Genomic DNA, 17,526 nt, shown 5'->3' on the forward strand with positions numbered 1-17,526 from the left:
TAGCAAAACAAAATCGTCAAATCCAGGAAGACGTGATGATCTATATATTCCAAACTTTATCAAATGAAACTTTGATTTGATTGAAAATTCTGGTTGGTAACTTCCGACCTCCTTTCTTCTCAAAGGTGAGCTCCATCACCAGCTCAGAGCAGCAGCTGGAACACGATCAGGCTGCTGTCCACGGCGTAGACGGAGCTCTCTCCTCAGGACAGATGACCGAAAGCGACGGTGTCGTCTCAAAGGATCCAGAAAGACCGGTTCTGGAGGACAACCTTTTCCTTCCAGGCAAGCACAACCATGCTGCCTCCCCGTCCTTCTCCCAATCCGCAGAGATTTTCCAGGAACTTCAGCAGGAGTGCATGAGGAAGCTCAACGTCCCGACAGGCGGGGTCGGTCAGTGGACCCAAATCTCAGCCTCTTGTCCTACTCAGAACGCCCAGGAGGATCAGCAGCGTCTCTCCACCAATGAGGACAAACCTCAGATCCCCCCACGTGTTCCAATCCCCCCTCGCCCAATAAAACGGGGAGACTACACGTCTGCTCGCTGGTCGAGGGACCTTTCTGTTTCCCCGATGCTGTCGGACCCCACATACGGCATTTCGGGCACAACCCTGGAACGACCGCCTCAGATCCCGCCCAGAGACCCTCTGTCCCAGCCCAACTCCCGGACGCCAAGCCCCAACTGTGCGGTGGTGGGCTCCCTGCACCAGAGGATCTGCTCCGTCAGCCCCTCCACCCACCAGGCCTCACACGCCTATAGCTCCTACCTCTCCACCTCTCCCGGCAAACCCATGCCGACCACACACAGCTTTGCTTCGGACCCCAAATACGCCGCCCCCAAAGTGATCCAAGCCCAGGATAGGGACAACGCCAACAGAGGTCCCTGCATCCTGCCCATCGTCCGAGATGGGCAGAAAGTCAGCAACACGCACTATTACCTCCTGCCAGAGAGGCCGCCGTACCTCGACCGCTTCGAACGTTTCTTCAGAGAGGCTGAGAACCTCCCGGGCGGCGGCAGTGCTGAGGACAGGCACACACGGCACGCCAACACGGCCACTGTGAGACCCATGGTGGTCACCGCCCAGACAGTTCAGGGACTCATCCAGCCGGGAGAGCTGAAGGCTAACTTCTCCTGCAATAACAACTTTGGCATGAGCGCACAGCGGTCAGGGATGAAGACATCAGTTAGTCTCCCTCGCGTGTGTTCAGACGGGCTGACAGGTCCGACAGTGAATTCTTCCTGCAGCCGGACGGAAGACGGAGGGAACTCTCTGGACAGAGTCCAAATGGTATGCTCGGATTATAAGATCCCCGTTTTACCGTCTTGTCTTTAACCAGCACATGATGCTAATATAATATTTCATTAGGCTTTTTTCTTCCAGAGCTTCTCTGTGATTGATGAGAAGCTGCTGCACTGGGAGAGTTTTTGTGCTTTTTATAGCAGACCTTATGTCCAGATTAATGTTCCCTGTGATTAATTGTTGTAAAGCCAGGCTAAGGTGCTGACCTCAACCAGATAACCATCTGTTCTTGTTTCTCTCATCAATAGCTCTGAACACTGGCCTCTGATGCCACACTAGAGAAGATACATGGTCAGTTTTAGAGGCACTAATTAAAAGTGATGAACATTGCATATTTATTAGAGGGTTTGTTTGTCCTGCCTTTGTTAGACATAATATGGATATAATGTATAGCAGATTTTAATTATTAGGATATTATAATATGCTACAAAAAGAGAAACTATGGACAGTTTGCATTTTAAGTTAAAAATGAGAAGTTTTACTTTCCAGTTGTGTAACTGTTAATTTGCGTCTTTTGTTATAAGTTCATGTTCAAATGATTAAGAACCAAATAATGATTGAGATTAAAATATCATGACATTGACACAAAAATATATGGTGTGATATAGCTGCTTTATTTAATGTATAAAAACTGTAATTATTGCTACTGCTGTAAAAAATAATCAAACATTGATTAATGGAAGTAGGGCTGCAATGGACAATTAGTTTAGTAATCAAATATTCTACCGATTATTCTGATGATTCATTGATTAATCAGATAAAGAAATGATCAAATTCAGCAGATTTTTTAATTTAAACAGCTTATTTTATAAAATACAAATATTTCAATTCCTTTTTTAAATTGTAATTTTTTGCTTAAAGTGCAATAATATAGGATTCCTTTGTAATAAAAGATAAAGGACAGCTGCAAAAGGTCCTTAAGAAAATTCTTTACAGAATTTGAACCAGGTAAAGCTAATATCTGCCTCATGAGGAGTTCTGTATAGAGCATATTTACAGACAAAAGTTTTTTTTTTATCTAAATGTACAATGTATGTATTTTTTGTACAGTTTAGCCTAATTACTGCTCTGAAAATATATTTTTCAACAATTGGCCCATTGTGAAGTATGTACCCTCCAGTTAATGATTAATTAATTAAGGAATTAGTTGATTATGTCAGGAATCAATTAATTGGTACCCCCCTAAATTAAACTAATGCTGTGAGCAACATGGATTCATTGTGAAATTTGATATCTACTTATAAGTATTGAAATCATAAATGCCTGGCAGTAGGAAAATGTTGGTATCAAGGTAAAATTATGGATCTCCAAAGGAAAAGTTTTTATAAAAAGTCGCATCTCAATGTTTTAATAATTTCAAAGGGAGACATGAAACAAAGTCCCAAAGCGACTGAAGTACAGATTAGCACAACGCTGTCTCTTTCTCAACCGTTCACTGTTGGTCAGCTAGATAAAGAGGGCTGCTGGATTTTATCCTTTGCTTATTAAAAAAATGGATCTCATAGAGAGAAAGTCATGGCGTGTAAAAAAAAAACTAAGAGTAAAATAAACTCAAAGTAGCTGGGTAATTAGTCAGGCTATCTACTCCGATAAAGCCCGCAGTTAGCTGCTTAACAGACAAACTGCAGTTTTCAGACTGTTTTCTTAATGAGTGTGATGGGAGGGTTCTTTAGGGTATTTTAAATCTATAACCATTTAAAACTTTGATATGCTTTCATATCTGTAATCGTCCCAGACTTGCATGTCTTTATTTTTTTTGAGTATTTTGTGTACAAAGAGCCGCATTGATGTGTCCTCTTAGTTGGTCCTGATAAATGAATAGCCATGAATTGATTTTCTTTATTCTGGAGACAGTTGGAAACGCTGAAAGCTTTCCATTGATCTGGCAGATACAGAGATGTTTGGCCAATCACAACAGCAGTGCAATGAGATTTTAGCACCATGCTTAAAACGCACAGCAGATTAATGGGAGACACTGACATGCACTAGATAGTTAACCAATTGATATTTTTTTGTTTTTGGTGGTAATCATGTGTGGAATTGCTGCAAGCTTTCTGCTCCTCATAACACAGCACCGTCAGTGTTATTTCTTTGAAGTTTGGTTTAGTTTGATTGAGCTGAAATGATTACGAGACTTCAGACTGATGTGGGTTAGTTTAGTGGGAGGTGTGGGACTTCTCCCTGATCAATGGAAACACTCAAATCTCACATCAGAGGGTGAAGCGAAAAGCAAGTCAGTTGTTGGGTTTAACATTTGTTTAAAATATTGATTGAAGTCAATACAGATGATTTCATCACCAGGAGATGTGATTATGGTGTTTATATAAAAAAAATCTTTCTCTGAGATATTTAAGAAAAGCAGTTTGGAATTGGTGTGTGTTGTAGATGGAGATTTCACTTATGTCAAGCTGCTGTTGTGCAATTTCAGGTGCAGGAGGCTGTTCACGGTGTGACTATAGCAGAGTGTCAAGCCGCCCTCCAGAACAACAGCTGGGATGTCCAGAAGGCTGTGCATTACCTAAAGGTGAGAGCATATGATTCACTGCATGGAACAATCCTGCATCTGTGCTGCTCTCGGTAACTGTTTAGTGATGGACTTGCATTAATCACAATATAATGGCTCACTCTGATGTAAAACTTAGAAATGATTATGGAAGTGACATTTTCTGTCTTTAGCTAGTAGTGCAGTTAGCACCCTGCATTGTAAAAACTTTGCGTTGTAGATCCCAGCCTTCACTCAGGTTTCTATAATACTTGTTTAAGCTTGTTTAAGATCAGAGGTTGATATTGAAATCTCAACAAGATGAAGCAAGCTTTTCTGAAATATGTTCATCCTTTTTGTTGTCTGCTGAAGTCTTGCTCTCTCTGGCTCTTTGCACCATTAATGAGCCAAAGACATACTAGATAATTGGAAATATGTTTAGCTCAGTTCTCCTGAAGTCACATAGTTTGGTTTTCCCTGGTTTAAATTCTTTTTGAACCAGCTATTTTTTTAACTAATTGGGTAGTCCAAAAATTAGTCAGAAGATTAGCCCAACACTGTATTGATTGACTGGATGGAAATATTTGTTTTAGCTGCAGATCCATCCTTGATACAACTGAAGCATACACAAAGGAAGTGTTTTGTCACTTCATTTTAGTGAGTATAAAAATCTATTTAAAAAGAAACGAACTGAATTGTTTATCCAGATGTTTTAATATATTTCTAATATTTTATCACAAAAGCTTAAGTGGTAACATGAAATATCTGGAGAGATGGCTGATTTTTTTTTTTATCCAATTAATCTTCAGATTAAGTGATTAATAAAGCAATTCTTAGCTGCAGCACTGTATGTATTCTTCATACAGTAATGACATCCACCCTGAAGAGTGTTTCTAGTGTGACCTGATAGCAGTGAACATATGTTGAATTTGGACTTTCCGGCTGCTGCAGATCAAACTCAAGATCTGATTCTAGTTAGCATCCACTTTCTCAGTGGATCTCCATTGAGTTATCATAATTATTTTCCACTACTGAATCTTGTGTCAAAAAGATTGTGAAATGTTGGTATTAAAAATAACAATCCAGTTGATTAACTGATAAAAAGTTCAAAGTAAGTTTAGGTTTTCTTTTGCTTTCATCTATTGATAAAATGGTGTTGAACTCATTAGCCTTTTTACTTTTCCCCTCTTTGGGTTTCTGTTTTTCTTGCTGCTGTTGCCCTCTTAATCATTTATCGATCCCTGCTTTCCCAGGGCAATATTTCCAACTTTCGTCATGTTTGTAATGAGAAAGGCAGGTCCAGACATGTCCTGTGTTATGATTGGTTCAAGGCTTGTGTTTGTGTGTGTGAGACAACAAATTGTTAGTGTGTATCACCATCAGAAATAGGAGCCTTAAGGACCATCTGCTCAGAGAACAATACCACAGCAACAATGGCAGATTTTGATGGCGTGCTAAGGAAAACCCTCGAAATAAAATAAAGTTAAAAGAATCCAAAACTTTCTTAGAAGAGCTGTCTTCCTCTGGGAAAAGATATGAGCATCAACATCAGTGTGATGATGTGTTACTGTCGGTTCTCAGGAGAAGAAACAAGGACAATCTTCACCCTAAGAATGTTGAAGAACAGCTGGCAGTCATTTTCACACAAATACTGTCAATGAAAGATTTAATAGGTCTCAGCCAAGACTCCGTTTCTAGAGGAAGTGTTTGCTTCACAATAGGTCGTTTCACAGAAAACACAATGACGGTAAAAAGTAACGGTGGTGTGTGCATGCGTGCATGCATGCGCGCGTGTGTGTGTGTGTCTGTATGTAAACTTTGATAGGGTTCATGGGGATCAATTGGGTTTACGGGGACCCTGTTTGGTTAGGACCCCAATTTGTCCCCATAAACCCACTGATCTCAACATCGAAAGGGTTTATGGGGACATAATGGGGCCCTAATGTAGTGAACCTCATTTTTAGGATTCAGGTTAGAGCAGGGGTGGGCAACTCCAGGCCTCAAGGGCCGGTCTCCTGCAACTTTTAGATGCGTCTTTACTTCAACACACCTGAGTCAAATAATGAGGTTGTTAGCAGGACTCTGGAGAACTTGATTGCATTTAGGAGGTGATTCAGCTTTCAAGTGTTGGACCAGGGAGACATCTAAAAGTTGCGGGACACCAGCCCTCGAGGACCAGGATTGCCCACCCCTGGGTTAGAGTTGGTGTGGATTAACTTGAGGTTAGGCCCAAATAGTTATGGATGGATGAATGGAAGCAAATGAAGAGTTACAAGTTTAAAAATACAAACCAGTGTGTGTGCATTAGCATTCATATTTTGCTTCCTCTAATTGAAATGCAGGATAAGAGGCAAACTGTGTACAGAGACCCTCCTGATGGAAAAGTCATGGTGGGACTATAACAGACCTCTGCATAAATAAATGTGCACACCTTAATGAACTGAAGTGATGTTATTTAGAAGAGGGCAATTTTCCTCCACAGGGTTGTGAGAGATTGATCATACTTGCAGGAAATTATGACTTCAGTTTATTGCAGGGACTAAGCTCGGTTTTACATGCTGCTGAATCGTTTGCTGTAGTTTTCCAGTGACTATTGACGATATTGGAACATTTTCCCATTGTGGTCGACGGGTCAGTGTAATTTGGTTCAGGACTTGAGTGGATTTTTTGTAATAACCTTATCTAATAAAAAAAATTATTTGTGTATTATATGTTCATATATAATGTCAGCTTTGTTGGTCCTTGGAGAAAAATCAGGACACTGTCCCCACAAACAACCAGAATTAAAAAAAAGATAATTACATCAACTATAAATACTTTTTTCCTTACTGTCAGATAAGGACAAAAGATTTTTAAAACATTTTAGTCAGTTAAGATTACCAAAATAATCATTTGCAAAATTAAGTAAAGTGGATGTATTTTAAGACAAAACCTAAAACACACTGCTTTTCTTTTGTAAAATCATGAAAAAATTCATTATCACAACATATAATGAAGAGGACGGGTCTGTTTATCTTTGTGTTCAATTTCCAAACGTCTGAAGGTGTTATGTTTGTTCTTTCAGACAATTAGAATGCAACAATTAATATATACATTGCTCAGTGTATTACTGTGTGTCAGTGCAAATAGCTTTTTGTGGTCTGTATGGCTAAAAATGCTCTACAAAAATTCAATTTATTTACAATTTATCATAAGATAAATTGTAAATAAACTGAATTTTTGTAGTCTGGGAATTAGTCTGGGGATGTTTAGCCATCACACGGTTGAGGAGGAGATGGCGTCATTTCCCCAGAGATAAATGTGTTTTAATGCAAATTGTGTGCATCAACCTTGGAACAAAAGCAAACAATCTAATGAAGATGGTATGAGAATGTAGTTATCAGTAAAACCAGTTTTCTACTGATCGACTTCTTCCTCTTTGATTAGGCTTTCAGTCCACTTCAGAGTTTAGTATGACTAAATGTGAGACAGTGAAGAGGAAAAAAACATTGCATATATTTTTACCATGTGGGGGACTTCAATGCGATAATTTTGACTAATTACTTAGATTTTAATGGGTTACACCTTTTAGCGCAAGTAATCACAATTCTTTTATGTATTATTTTACATATAATAGTTCTGAGTGGAACCTTTGTATTTGCGTGTTTCTGGTACGCCCATAAACCTGCCACACAAACGACACGTACAAGCAGTAATGGATGACAAAGCTGCTTCTCTAGGCCCGCTGGGGGTTCATTTTTGCTTCAGAATATTATCTGATGGGACGCTGGAAAAAATGTATCATTGTGTAGAGTTAGCTTATCAGCGAAGCAATTCAAACCTAAAATAGCATCTCAATGCTAACATGGTGCAACAGCACAGACTTCACCAACGCTAATGTTGGTGCCCACAGTCCACCTTTCTAAGATTTTGTTTTTTTTTTAAAAAAAAAAAAAAGGTTCCATGACTGATCATGAGTTCCTGAAACACTTGAAAGCTGTTTGTTTATAGAAAGTTTCCTAGCTTAGTATTATTGTGGCCACTTTTACTAAGGAGAAATCGAGTGCTCCGATTTATTCTGATGCGTTTGCTTACGATAAATCTGTGAAAAAGAGAGACTGTTTTTGTTTTTTTGTTTTTTGCCTAAAAATGGCTTGATGTGTGATGTGTCTTTCTGCAGGTGGAGCAATTGTTCTGCTTGGGTCTGAGGAACAGGTCCGAGTGTATAAAGCTGCTGGAGATGTGTGACTGGAACCTGGAGCAGGCCAGCACTCAGATATTAGAAGATTATGGATCCATAACAAGACAAAGGTGTGGTTTTCAATTTACTTTTTTTTTTAACTAGACATTTTAAGTCAAATGTTCAAAAGTGAGACTTCCTTTTTATTTAATTTATACATGAGCATCCAATCTACATACATGTATCACAGATTTAACATGGCATCTGTGATGGCAGTGCCGTTTGAATATTTATTCATTGTTTCTGGAAATTGATGTCAGTCACTTCTGACCCAGTTCTTCCTGCTGACACACCCGTTAAAACGTACTATTGAGCCGTACTCCTTTGCTGAACTGCTGGAGCTTCTCTTTGAGTATTCCAGCTGCAAGTTTTCTCTGTCTGGCACCAGCATGATGCAATGTTTCTATGACCGCTGTGCTTTGTTAATGAGGCCGAGTGTCACATTTGGCTGCCACACTGAAAACATTCTCTGTCTTCTTTCTGCAAAAGAAAATGTAAAGTGTGTTTTTATATATTTTTTAGGTGGTTTAACTGCACTGTGAGGAGTGTGTCCTTCCGAGTGTGTGTTTTAGGCTGCGATACAGAGTTTCAACAGATCCAGCATAAACGGGGAGGATGCGGTTGCTAATAAACTCACTCATCATTGGTCTCATTACTTTGAAACAACGGGGCCAATTACAGTGATGCATGGCGACGGGCGCGAAGCCTCCGCTGCGCCGCAGAGCAGATTAGTGCACCACGGACTGCAGAGGCTCACAGCACCACCGGGTTTCTGTCCACTTAACCTGCATACGACGTCTTGCAAAAGTATTTATACACCTTGAATTTTTCACATAACATCGTCACAACCACAGACGAAGTGAAGTATAACGGAAAATTTGACAAAAACTCAAACATGTCTAGAGACTAACAGTAGATTCATTTCCATTACAAAAGTGCCCAAATCTTTGTGTTTTTGTCAAGAAAAAAACTATTTCACATTAAATGAGAAATTAAATTAAAACCACACGTCACAAGTCATTAAATTATGGCAGAAGTAAACAGTTACATGAAAAATATTCATAATTTAGCAGTGACACTAGCGCTCATCATCTATCAGCGTTCAGAGGAGACGTTGGCATCTGACTCGGGCGTTGACGCAACAAACCCTTTGGGAGCGGCTACAAATGCGGCGTTTTGGGAAAGTTGTAGTCGGTGAATTTACATAAGGCTATGGATTCAACACGTTCAAATGACACACAGCTTTTTATTAACTGTACGATGCTGTGAGAGATCTGTGGGTGAAAAAAACAAAACAAAAATTAATCATCTTCCTACCCCTTACTGTCGGTAGTGACATCCAGCTGTTGGTCATGAGACTCATGTGATACGAAAAAGTGCTTCCATTGCAGTTTTGCAAATAAATCTATTTTGATACGGCCAAAAAACCACCTCATCCTAGCACAGACATTTATCGAAAACCTTGTTTTGGTTTCTTTCTTTTTTTTCATTTTTTTCAAAATAGGCATGTTTCCACCAAGTGAATTTATTTTTGTAATCTCCCTGCCAGTCAGATTAAGTTGTCCTTTACCCTTTTCATTTTTAGACGTTCAAAGTTAGAAGTTTAAGTTAAACGTTTAAGCTAATGAACCAACTCTCCTTTAAATTTCCCTGCTCTGCTACGTTTCTCCCTGACCCGTCTGCTGTGCTCTTTTTTTTCTTCATGTTGTTTGGTCATTAACGCTCTATAAAAAAGCCTCTCAGGCCTTCGTAAAACAGCTGCTTTTATACTGAGATGAAATTACACACTGGTGGACGCTGCGCTAATTACTTGCCTTATGAAGACAATTGGTTGGTGATTTGGGAACGTTTTCCTTTCTCTTCATAATTATAGGTTGTTCCATCGCATAAAATCCCAATCAAATACACTGAGGTTTGTGCTTTAAGGTGCCAGAATACGTCTTCAAGGCACTGATTGTTTTTATGCTTTAGGCGCATCGACTTAATGCAACAAAAAATAACACATCACTAAACAAAGATCAGCTTAACGATGGCTGGATGACTAGGCAAACCAAACCCTCCAAAGGAAAAGCTCAGCAGTGACTGCTTACCGTTTAAACAAATCATCTTCATTGGCCTCTCTGCAGGCAGCAGATCTGTTTCAATCGTCAGTGAATCGGTCGGTATCGATCGACGTAAAAAGTGAGAATCTATTGTCTAGAGACGTTCATTAAAACCCCGGAGCCCATAAAAAAAAAAAAGCGGGATGTGTACAATGATAAATGATCATTGTACACATCTCTGATTTCAGAGAGTGCACACAGTTTCCTCCTCACACTCAAACGCTTCTCCTCTCCTCTTTATATCACAGCTGTTGCAAATATCTTCAGGTAAAAAAGCATTTTTTGTTTTAATACAGGCAAGTGAGTTGCATCTATATATGTGACGCTCGTAGCAAAACTTTTCACGCTTCCTTCAACTTGTTCACCTTCAAACCACAAACTTCGATATATTTGATCAGGTCTTTATCTGATTTTTTTTTTTTTCAGAAATTAAAGTGGATCATACAATTGTATTATCCACTGATACCCCAAAATAAAATTATTTGCCTTCAAGAGTCGCCTGATCAGTACAAAGCTGTACTATGAAGGTGTCAGACGCATTTCGGAGAATAAAGAGCGTCATGAAGAAGAAGGAGCACGGCCGACACCTGAGGACTAGAGCTGGAGCAACTGGGTTGGATCAAAGCACGTTTACGTGTTAGAATGGTCCAGTCAAAGTCCAGACTTGAATACAAATTGAAAAACTGACAAGACTTGAAAATTACTATTCGGATGCTCTCCGTTCAATCTGAGCTGTTTTTAGAAAGCAGAATAGATTTCACTCTGTAGATGCGCAAGACCGGTGGACTTTCAGATGTAATCGACACAAAACGGATTAATAATAATAATAATGTATTTTTATTTTCACATCACGTCTTTTCACTGTTTTGAGTTGGTCTGTCTGTTAAATTCTCAATAAGTGAGGTTTGTGGTCAAATTTGGAGCTTCGGAACTGAGAAATATCCTAGAAAACCATATGAAAGTCTGCATTTCATCTCATAACGTCCTCAATCTAATCTTAAGCTTCTTTATATTTGCAGATGATGACCGAAGGCGGTGAGTTTTGACTGGACTCTCATCTTCAGCCGATCGCCGTCGACTTCAGTCGAGAACAGAAGATGAGAAGCACAAACCGGCGAACTTCGATATGAACCCGTCGGTCACAATCACAGACACTGGAATGGAAAACAAAAGCATCCGAGTCACTGTTTGACTTTTTCATGTGGACGGTTCATGTAATTGTTGCACTTAGTTACAAAGACCTTGAATCTGACCGTCTTGGCAGGCCGGGGAGGAAGGAACGGTCCCAGACAGAAAGACGGCACTCTGAGCTAAAACGGTTTACAGAAAGGAAAAAAATAACAAAAAAAGATGGAATAATGTTCTCAGAACGCAGAGTCTGCACAAAACCCCAAACCACAGGCATGCGTTTCGTTATAGGTGAAGCTCATCTGCTGGCAGCTGGATCACCACTTGGTTCTGGAGAGTTATTTAGAAGAAAAGCACAATGAAGTGGTTAATTGGCTGGTGGGGAACGATTGCGGAGGAAATATTTCTGTTTCTGTTTTAAAGGAGATGTTTGTTGAGCGTTATGCTGCTGAACGCTTGAGAGTGTGAGGTGGAGGGAGGAAGGGAGGGAACATGGTTACAAATAATGAAAAAAAAAACTTTGACTTTATAGTTTGAAGAAGGAAGTGAGTCACAGTGCAGTGCTTCGCTCTCTGCTTATAGAAACTAATAAAACCTCTTGGAAAGTAATGAATAGATGTTGGGAAGGAAGAGAAAAAGCCAAACAAGCACGAAGATGATGTTTAAAAACTATGAATACTCTTTATGGGGAGGAAAGAACGTAATATAATTTTTTTTAAAGAAAAGACTGTATATAATATATTTTATTTTGCATCTTCCCTTAAAAAAAAGCCAGTGAAAGCCACACATTGTGTGGAATATTACCAACCTCCAGGTACAGCGGGTCCTGGTTTCCTCCCCGTAAGCACTTCGCCCTGAGAGGACTCCCATGCATCAGCCAAAAACCTCAGCCTGTGCAGTTTTCTGCACGCGCTCCCGGACCGCGTTGGCAGCTAATAACGGCGGACAGAGTGAAATTTTTTTTGCTCCATAACCATCACTTCCTGGCGGCCTTGCGATGCTTTCAGTCAGCAGCTTTACGACGGCGATCATTTCCAACTGGCAGGACAAAGTCGGACTCACTGTGGGGGGAAGTTTTTTTTTTCACTCTGTATTATCATTGCAAAAGGAGTATTGCAGATGCACTGAATAAGTTGGAACTCTGGGGGAAAATTGTTAAAATTTAAATGGATGTTTCAGGATTTTTGAGTTGAGGTTCTTTTAAAAGGTTCCTTTATTTAGCCTCAGTTTTTTTGATTGGAGGATGAAGCAAATGACGAGTCTGAGAGGGAGCGAGGCCAAAGCGGACTTCTGCCATTGTAAACCAACTCAAAATATGTCATAGCGGTTTATGCGAATGCGGTTTTATGGACCATAACGCTACAGTCGCATTCACACAGAAGCCGGTTGTTTTCTTGAGGAAATGGAGGTTAGGAGACGCTGCGCTGCCAATGAACTTGCTTTATGGAAAAGGGAGACGAACACGAGCTGTAGAGCGTTTCTGGTCGGATTAACTATCTGATAGAGAAGTAAAGTGGTGCGGAAAAATTAAAACATTTATTTGAACTCTTCATATAAATCTTTGCTTTTTTACGCCGCTTCACTTTTACTTCACGTAGGAAGATTGTTGATGGCGCACTGCCTCCGACCTCCATTTCCTGTAGGGGGTAGGAGAGGGTCTTTTGCAAACATGACAGTGGTTTAAGGGTTCATAAAACCGTCCCGTCCCAGACTAGCTGTGAGCTTCAGCCTCCTAGATTTGTTCTACATGGAGAGTTATTTACAGCTAAATCACCACTTCTAACCTTTTAAGCTGCAGTATGTAACTTTTTATAAAAAAATGTTTTTACATATTTCTTAAAACTGTCACTGTTGTGATGGCGTGATATGAGATAGATGATCTGTGGAAGAATTGAGCTGCTGCAGCAGTGTGAAGAAATGCCCATCTCAAAAACAACCAATCAGAGCCAAGGGGAGGGTCTTAGGGCTGTGTATTGTGCTTGTGTATTTGCTTCTTATTTGCGGAGAAACGACTTGCCATCCCAGGAAGACACAGCCACCTTCGTCGGTGGCTATGCTAACTAGCCCTAGCATTCACAACATTCTCTGTTATCAGGAAAGAGCTGTAGCTTAGCAGATAGCAGGGGGTGGGTAGGAGTGGAAAGGAGGATGAATGGTGCGTACACATTCCTGATTGACAGTGCCAAGACCCGCTTCCTGGCTATGATTGGTTGTTTCCAGTTGGCACTGGGAGACAGCGGAGGAGCTCATTTTATTTATTTTTTTCCCTCAAATTATCGATCTCATATAATATCACATAAAATATGTATATATATATATATATATATATATATATATATATATATATATATTATTAAAGTTACACCCTGCAGCTTTACTTAGGCCGAACTGTTCAGAGTCTTTATGGAAAAAACCTTACGTATTTTAGAGTTTAGATTTTTTTTTTATTTTATTTTTTTTACAGTTATCAGCAATGGTTTATCTACTTGTTGACACAATAAGTTTATAGAAAACTGCTTAAATCCTCCCTAAGGCTAACGGCTTGGAGAGGCTAAATTATGTAATTTAGCTTTAGCAACACAGATCTTGTTAGACTGTCAAAACGGGGACAGTCTCATGAGAGTGTAGCGGGTTAGCCAGCTCTAGTACCGAATATGTTTCCTGTTATCAACCATTTCTCTGTTCTGAACCTCATTTAAAAAAAATCTAAACTGTCCTTTTAAATGACCTGGAAGAAGCAGCATGTAAGGGGTCACACGGTTTACGTTCAACCCACTCACCTCTATGATCATTGGGAAGATGGCCGACGCTCGGGGCTGCTTGGCGTCTCCGATAAGCTAACCTACAGGAACATCCGACCATTTTCTGTACGGACTGGTTCTGACAAACCGACTGTTTCCAGTGTTACAGGATGATCCTGCAGAGGAGAACATCAGTGATGTGCTGAACCTCTGGTTTGGACTCTGTCTCTCAGGTAACATGTTACCTGTTCATGTGCTGTTTGTCTTCACAACGAGCTGCTGTAGTTTTTGTTTTTTAGGACTGAAGTTAACCTTGTGATCTTTTTTTTTTCCCCGTCCAATTTAGATGTTTATCTCTCTGTAGATTTTTTTTTTGTTTCTGTTGAACCTTATTTTTATTCAGTCTTTTCTCTTCATTCTGCTGTTTCTCTCCTCTTTGGATTTTGTGTTGATCTGAAAGACTCCTGTAGTGTTGCTCTTTATTGTTTCTGTTTTTGCCATTGATGGAAACAAAGTTTATGCTGCCGAATTTACAGATGCATTTTTTTATTAAAGAAAGGAGTAATTTTTTTTATTTGCCTTTTTGTTTTTACTTTAACTCCACACAATCCTTATAAAAGTGACATTTATTTGGTTTTAACCACATTTTTATTTCTATAAATTAGTCAGACACACTAAATATGGCTTCTGATGCATGATGGACAGGAACCAGTAACTGAGTGGCCAGCACTAGCAAATGAGATGGAGGCTACTCACGTGTGTTAGCTTTGGAGAGGCAGGTGACTGGTCACCAACTGGCACAAATAAGCTACTGTTAGCATTGGATAGACTGGTAGCTAGCGTGGGCTGGCTGGTATCTACCTATGCTAGCAGACACGGTTCTTTTGACAGCAATAACGCATAAACATACCGTATTACTAGGAGCTGAAGTTATGCCATAAATGTCAGCTGTGTGCTTTCATCAGATGAGACTAAGGGTGCATTTACTGAAGCTCTGTTTAGTCCACTTCGGTCAAACTCTTTTTCATTTGCCCAGGAAGCCCAGTTTGTTTGGGAAGGTGTGAACGTGCAATCGAACTCTGCTGCTGACCAAAAATGCAAACTCTAGTCCGCCTAAAAACCTTGGTCTCAGTTGGATCAAAGTGAACTCTGGTGCGGTTTGAATGCTTATGTGAACGCCAAGTAGACTGGAGACCACTCTAAAAGCAGGAAGCAAACTAAAGTGCAGGGCATTCTGGGTAACAACAACCAAAGCGAATGCCAGAATCCAACGCTTATCGGGAGAAATTCCTCTGTCTTTTAACAACTACAAAAGCGAAATCCTACAATCACTAAAATCTGACTCACATTTTTGTTTACATTCCGTGAAGATGGAATTTGCACTAAGTGTCTTCTTTGGAGGTTTTTGTGTCATTTCCTTCAGTGGTTCTTGGTGCAGCGCCACCACAGGCGAGGAGGGGAACAGGTTTTTCAAAAGGTTTGGATCATTTGACACAGTTCGATGTGAAAGACAACCACACTACATTTGAATGAATTTTTACTCTTCAAAACATTCCACATACATGTTTATCTCGTTATTGACTTCATAATCGGACGACTGGAATCGGTAAGGGAGAAATCCCTGATAAACTGGTTTTTACCTAAATTGTGCAGAGTTGCACTGCTCTGTAAGCAAGTAGTCCTTTAAAGTCCCCTTAGAAAGCCCTGAATGCCTGACTGTGTGTGTTTGTGTGTTCAGATCAATTTGAATCAGTTAGGGCCACCTTTACGTTTACAATCATCGACTCTCTAACAATGTCTGGCCTTGGGAAAGAAAAAAAAAACAACCTCTCCATAAGTGTTGCACGGTGTCGACCACCATCGATCCGGGCGGCTCTGGCTATCCGCTGACCTTCAGGTTGTTCGCGACTGCGCCGTAAAACATTTCCGAAGAGTTCTGGGTCCAGAAGCTGGTTTAATGGGCTCTTTTGCTCATTGACTGGCTGGCTCCGAGTTCCTGGGGATTAAAAATTAACAAAAAAATATATTAAAACCCTCCACGCCTGATAAAACCTGAAAACGATTCTGGTATAAAAACCAGAGCAGGAGCTGGAAACTTGCACACTCACCAACACAAATCATCTTTGATTCTCTTCCATCCCTCATCAATTCCCATCCTCCTTAACACACACGCACACACGCACACACACATCCACACACGTTTTACACTGGGACACGAGGAACTCCTGCTTACTAATGAGAGATCCCATTCATCTCTCTGTTGTGTGTGTGTACGGTATCATCATCGTGGGGCAAATTATTAATGTCTGGTCCTCCAGTTGTTTGGGGTGCTGGAGTGGCAACCTCCAGCAATCCCTGGAGAAATTACTGCAAAGAAAAAGCTGGCGAATAAATTTCGAAGAGAGACAAAGAAGAAAGAAGAGGAAGCTGCCAAAAAGAAGTGCCAAGCAACAGATAAGAGCGAACCCTTTGACATCTTGGAAAATGTGTATTTATATACGTGACAAGCTATGTCCGTATACTCCAGCAGTCTCTTTGCTTTGTTTTCTTTTGTTTGTGTTTCCTAAAATATGAAAAAAAAAATCTCCATAACTGTCACCCCTCTCTCTCTCTTTCTCCCTTTCGCTCTCTCTCTCTTTTTTTTTTTAAACATCTCTTTTGTTGTCAGGATTTGAAGCCGAGTGCCCACTGTGGCACCGACACAAACCCGGGGCGCGCGGCGGATCGGCAGGGCTGCGGAGCGCGGGAAGACGGAGTGGTGACAGCATGACAGAGCAAAGAGGATGCAAAGGAGTTTCATTTGAGAAGCTGGAGCAGAAAGAAGGAAGCAGAGGGGCAGGGGGGAAAAAAGGAAAGTGATGAAGGTGAGGGAGGGATTGCTGCCTGGCCTGAGAGGGAAACGGGGCTGTGCCGCACTTCACGCGTCTCCCCCATCATCTCTCCTTCACTGTCTATTTCTGTCTTGGTGTTTTTACAGTGACTTAGAAATATTCACCCCCCTCTGGTGGTTCTTCACTCTTCTTCTGCTTTTTCTTCTTCTTCAGTTGCTGTCTGCAAATAAAATGGATGATGAAGCTGCTCCTCTTTCTCCTGGAGGGAATTGTTTGCGGTTGTCCTGCTGAGATTTCATTTTTATCTCACATTTCTGTATAGTTTGTAACAATTACATAAGCAACGTATGTTCAGTCTAATCGGAGTTTTCCGAACGCTCTTCGGTTTTCTGTAAAGTTAAAACATGAATCGTCGGCTGGATGCTTTTAGGGCCCTTTGTGGAAAATCATTCTTGTTCGCCAGGGTGAAATATTTAAGTTAGATTCCACAAAATGCAGATCCTGCACTGCAAAAACATTGAATCTTACAAAGTACTTTTGATTCTAGTGCAAATGTCCTAGTCCGCTTGAAATGAGACTAAACTAACCAATAACTTTTCAGCAACATTGATACTGATGAAACAGTCCTAGTTTTACTGGCAGGATTATTTGTTAATAAGGGAAATTGATAGAGATTTTTGGTATTATCATTTTGTTATTACTTTAGTTCATATTCAGTCTAA

At 40.4% G+C, this 17,526-nt stretch overlaps 1 protein-coding gene across 7 annotated transcripts in view; it reads left to right on the forward strand.

The window, feature by feature from the left end:
• The window catches only part of tnk2b (tyrosine kinase, non-receptor, 2b), a 58,245-nt gene extending 43,700 nt beyond the window's left edge, over positions 1-14,545 (forward strand). For 4 of the 7 annotated variants that reach the window (XM_016672891.1, XM_016672892.1, XM_016672889.1 and 1 more), the window contains 4 exons: positions 126-1,289; positions 3,730-3,825; positions 7,943-8,073; positions 11,124-14,545. In XM_016672891.1, coding sequence (XP_016528377.1) covers positions 126-1,289; positions 3,730-3,825; positions 7,943-8,073; positions 11,124-11,127 — 1,395 coding nt within the window. In that variant the 3' untranslated portion in view covers positions 11,128-14,545. The remainder of the gene's footprint in view (positions 1-125; positions 1,290-3,729; positions 3,826-7,942; positions 8,074-11,123) is intronic. The other 3 variants (XM_016672888.1, XM_007554997.2, XM_007554999.2) reach the window with 1 other exon arrangement.
• Positions 14,546-17,526: the final 2,981 nt, after the last annotated feature.

This window comes from Poecilia formosa, unplaced genomic scaffold, assembly GCF_000485575.1.
Source record: "Poecilia formosa unplaced genomic scaffold, Poecilia_formosa-5.1.2 Scaffold67, whole genome shotgun sequence".
NCBI classification, from domain to species: domain Eukaryota; kingdom Metazoa; phylum Chordata; class Actinopteri; order Cyprinodontiformes; family Poeciliidae; genus Poecilia; species Poecilia formosa.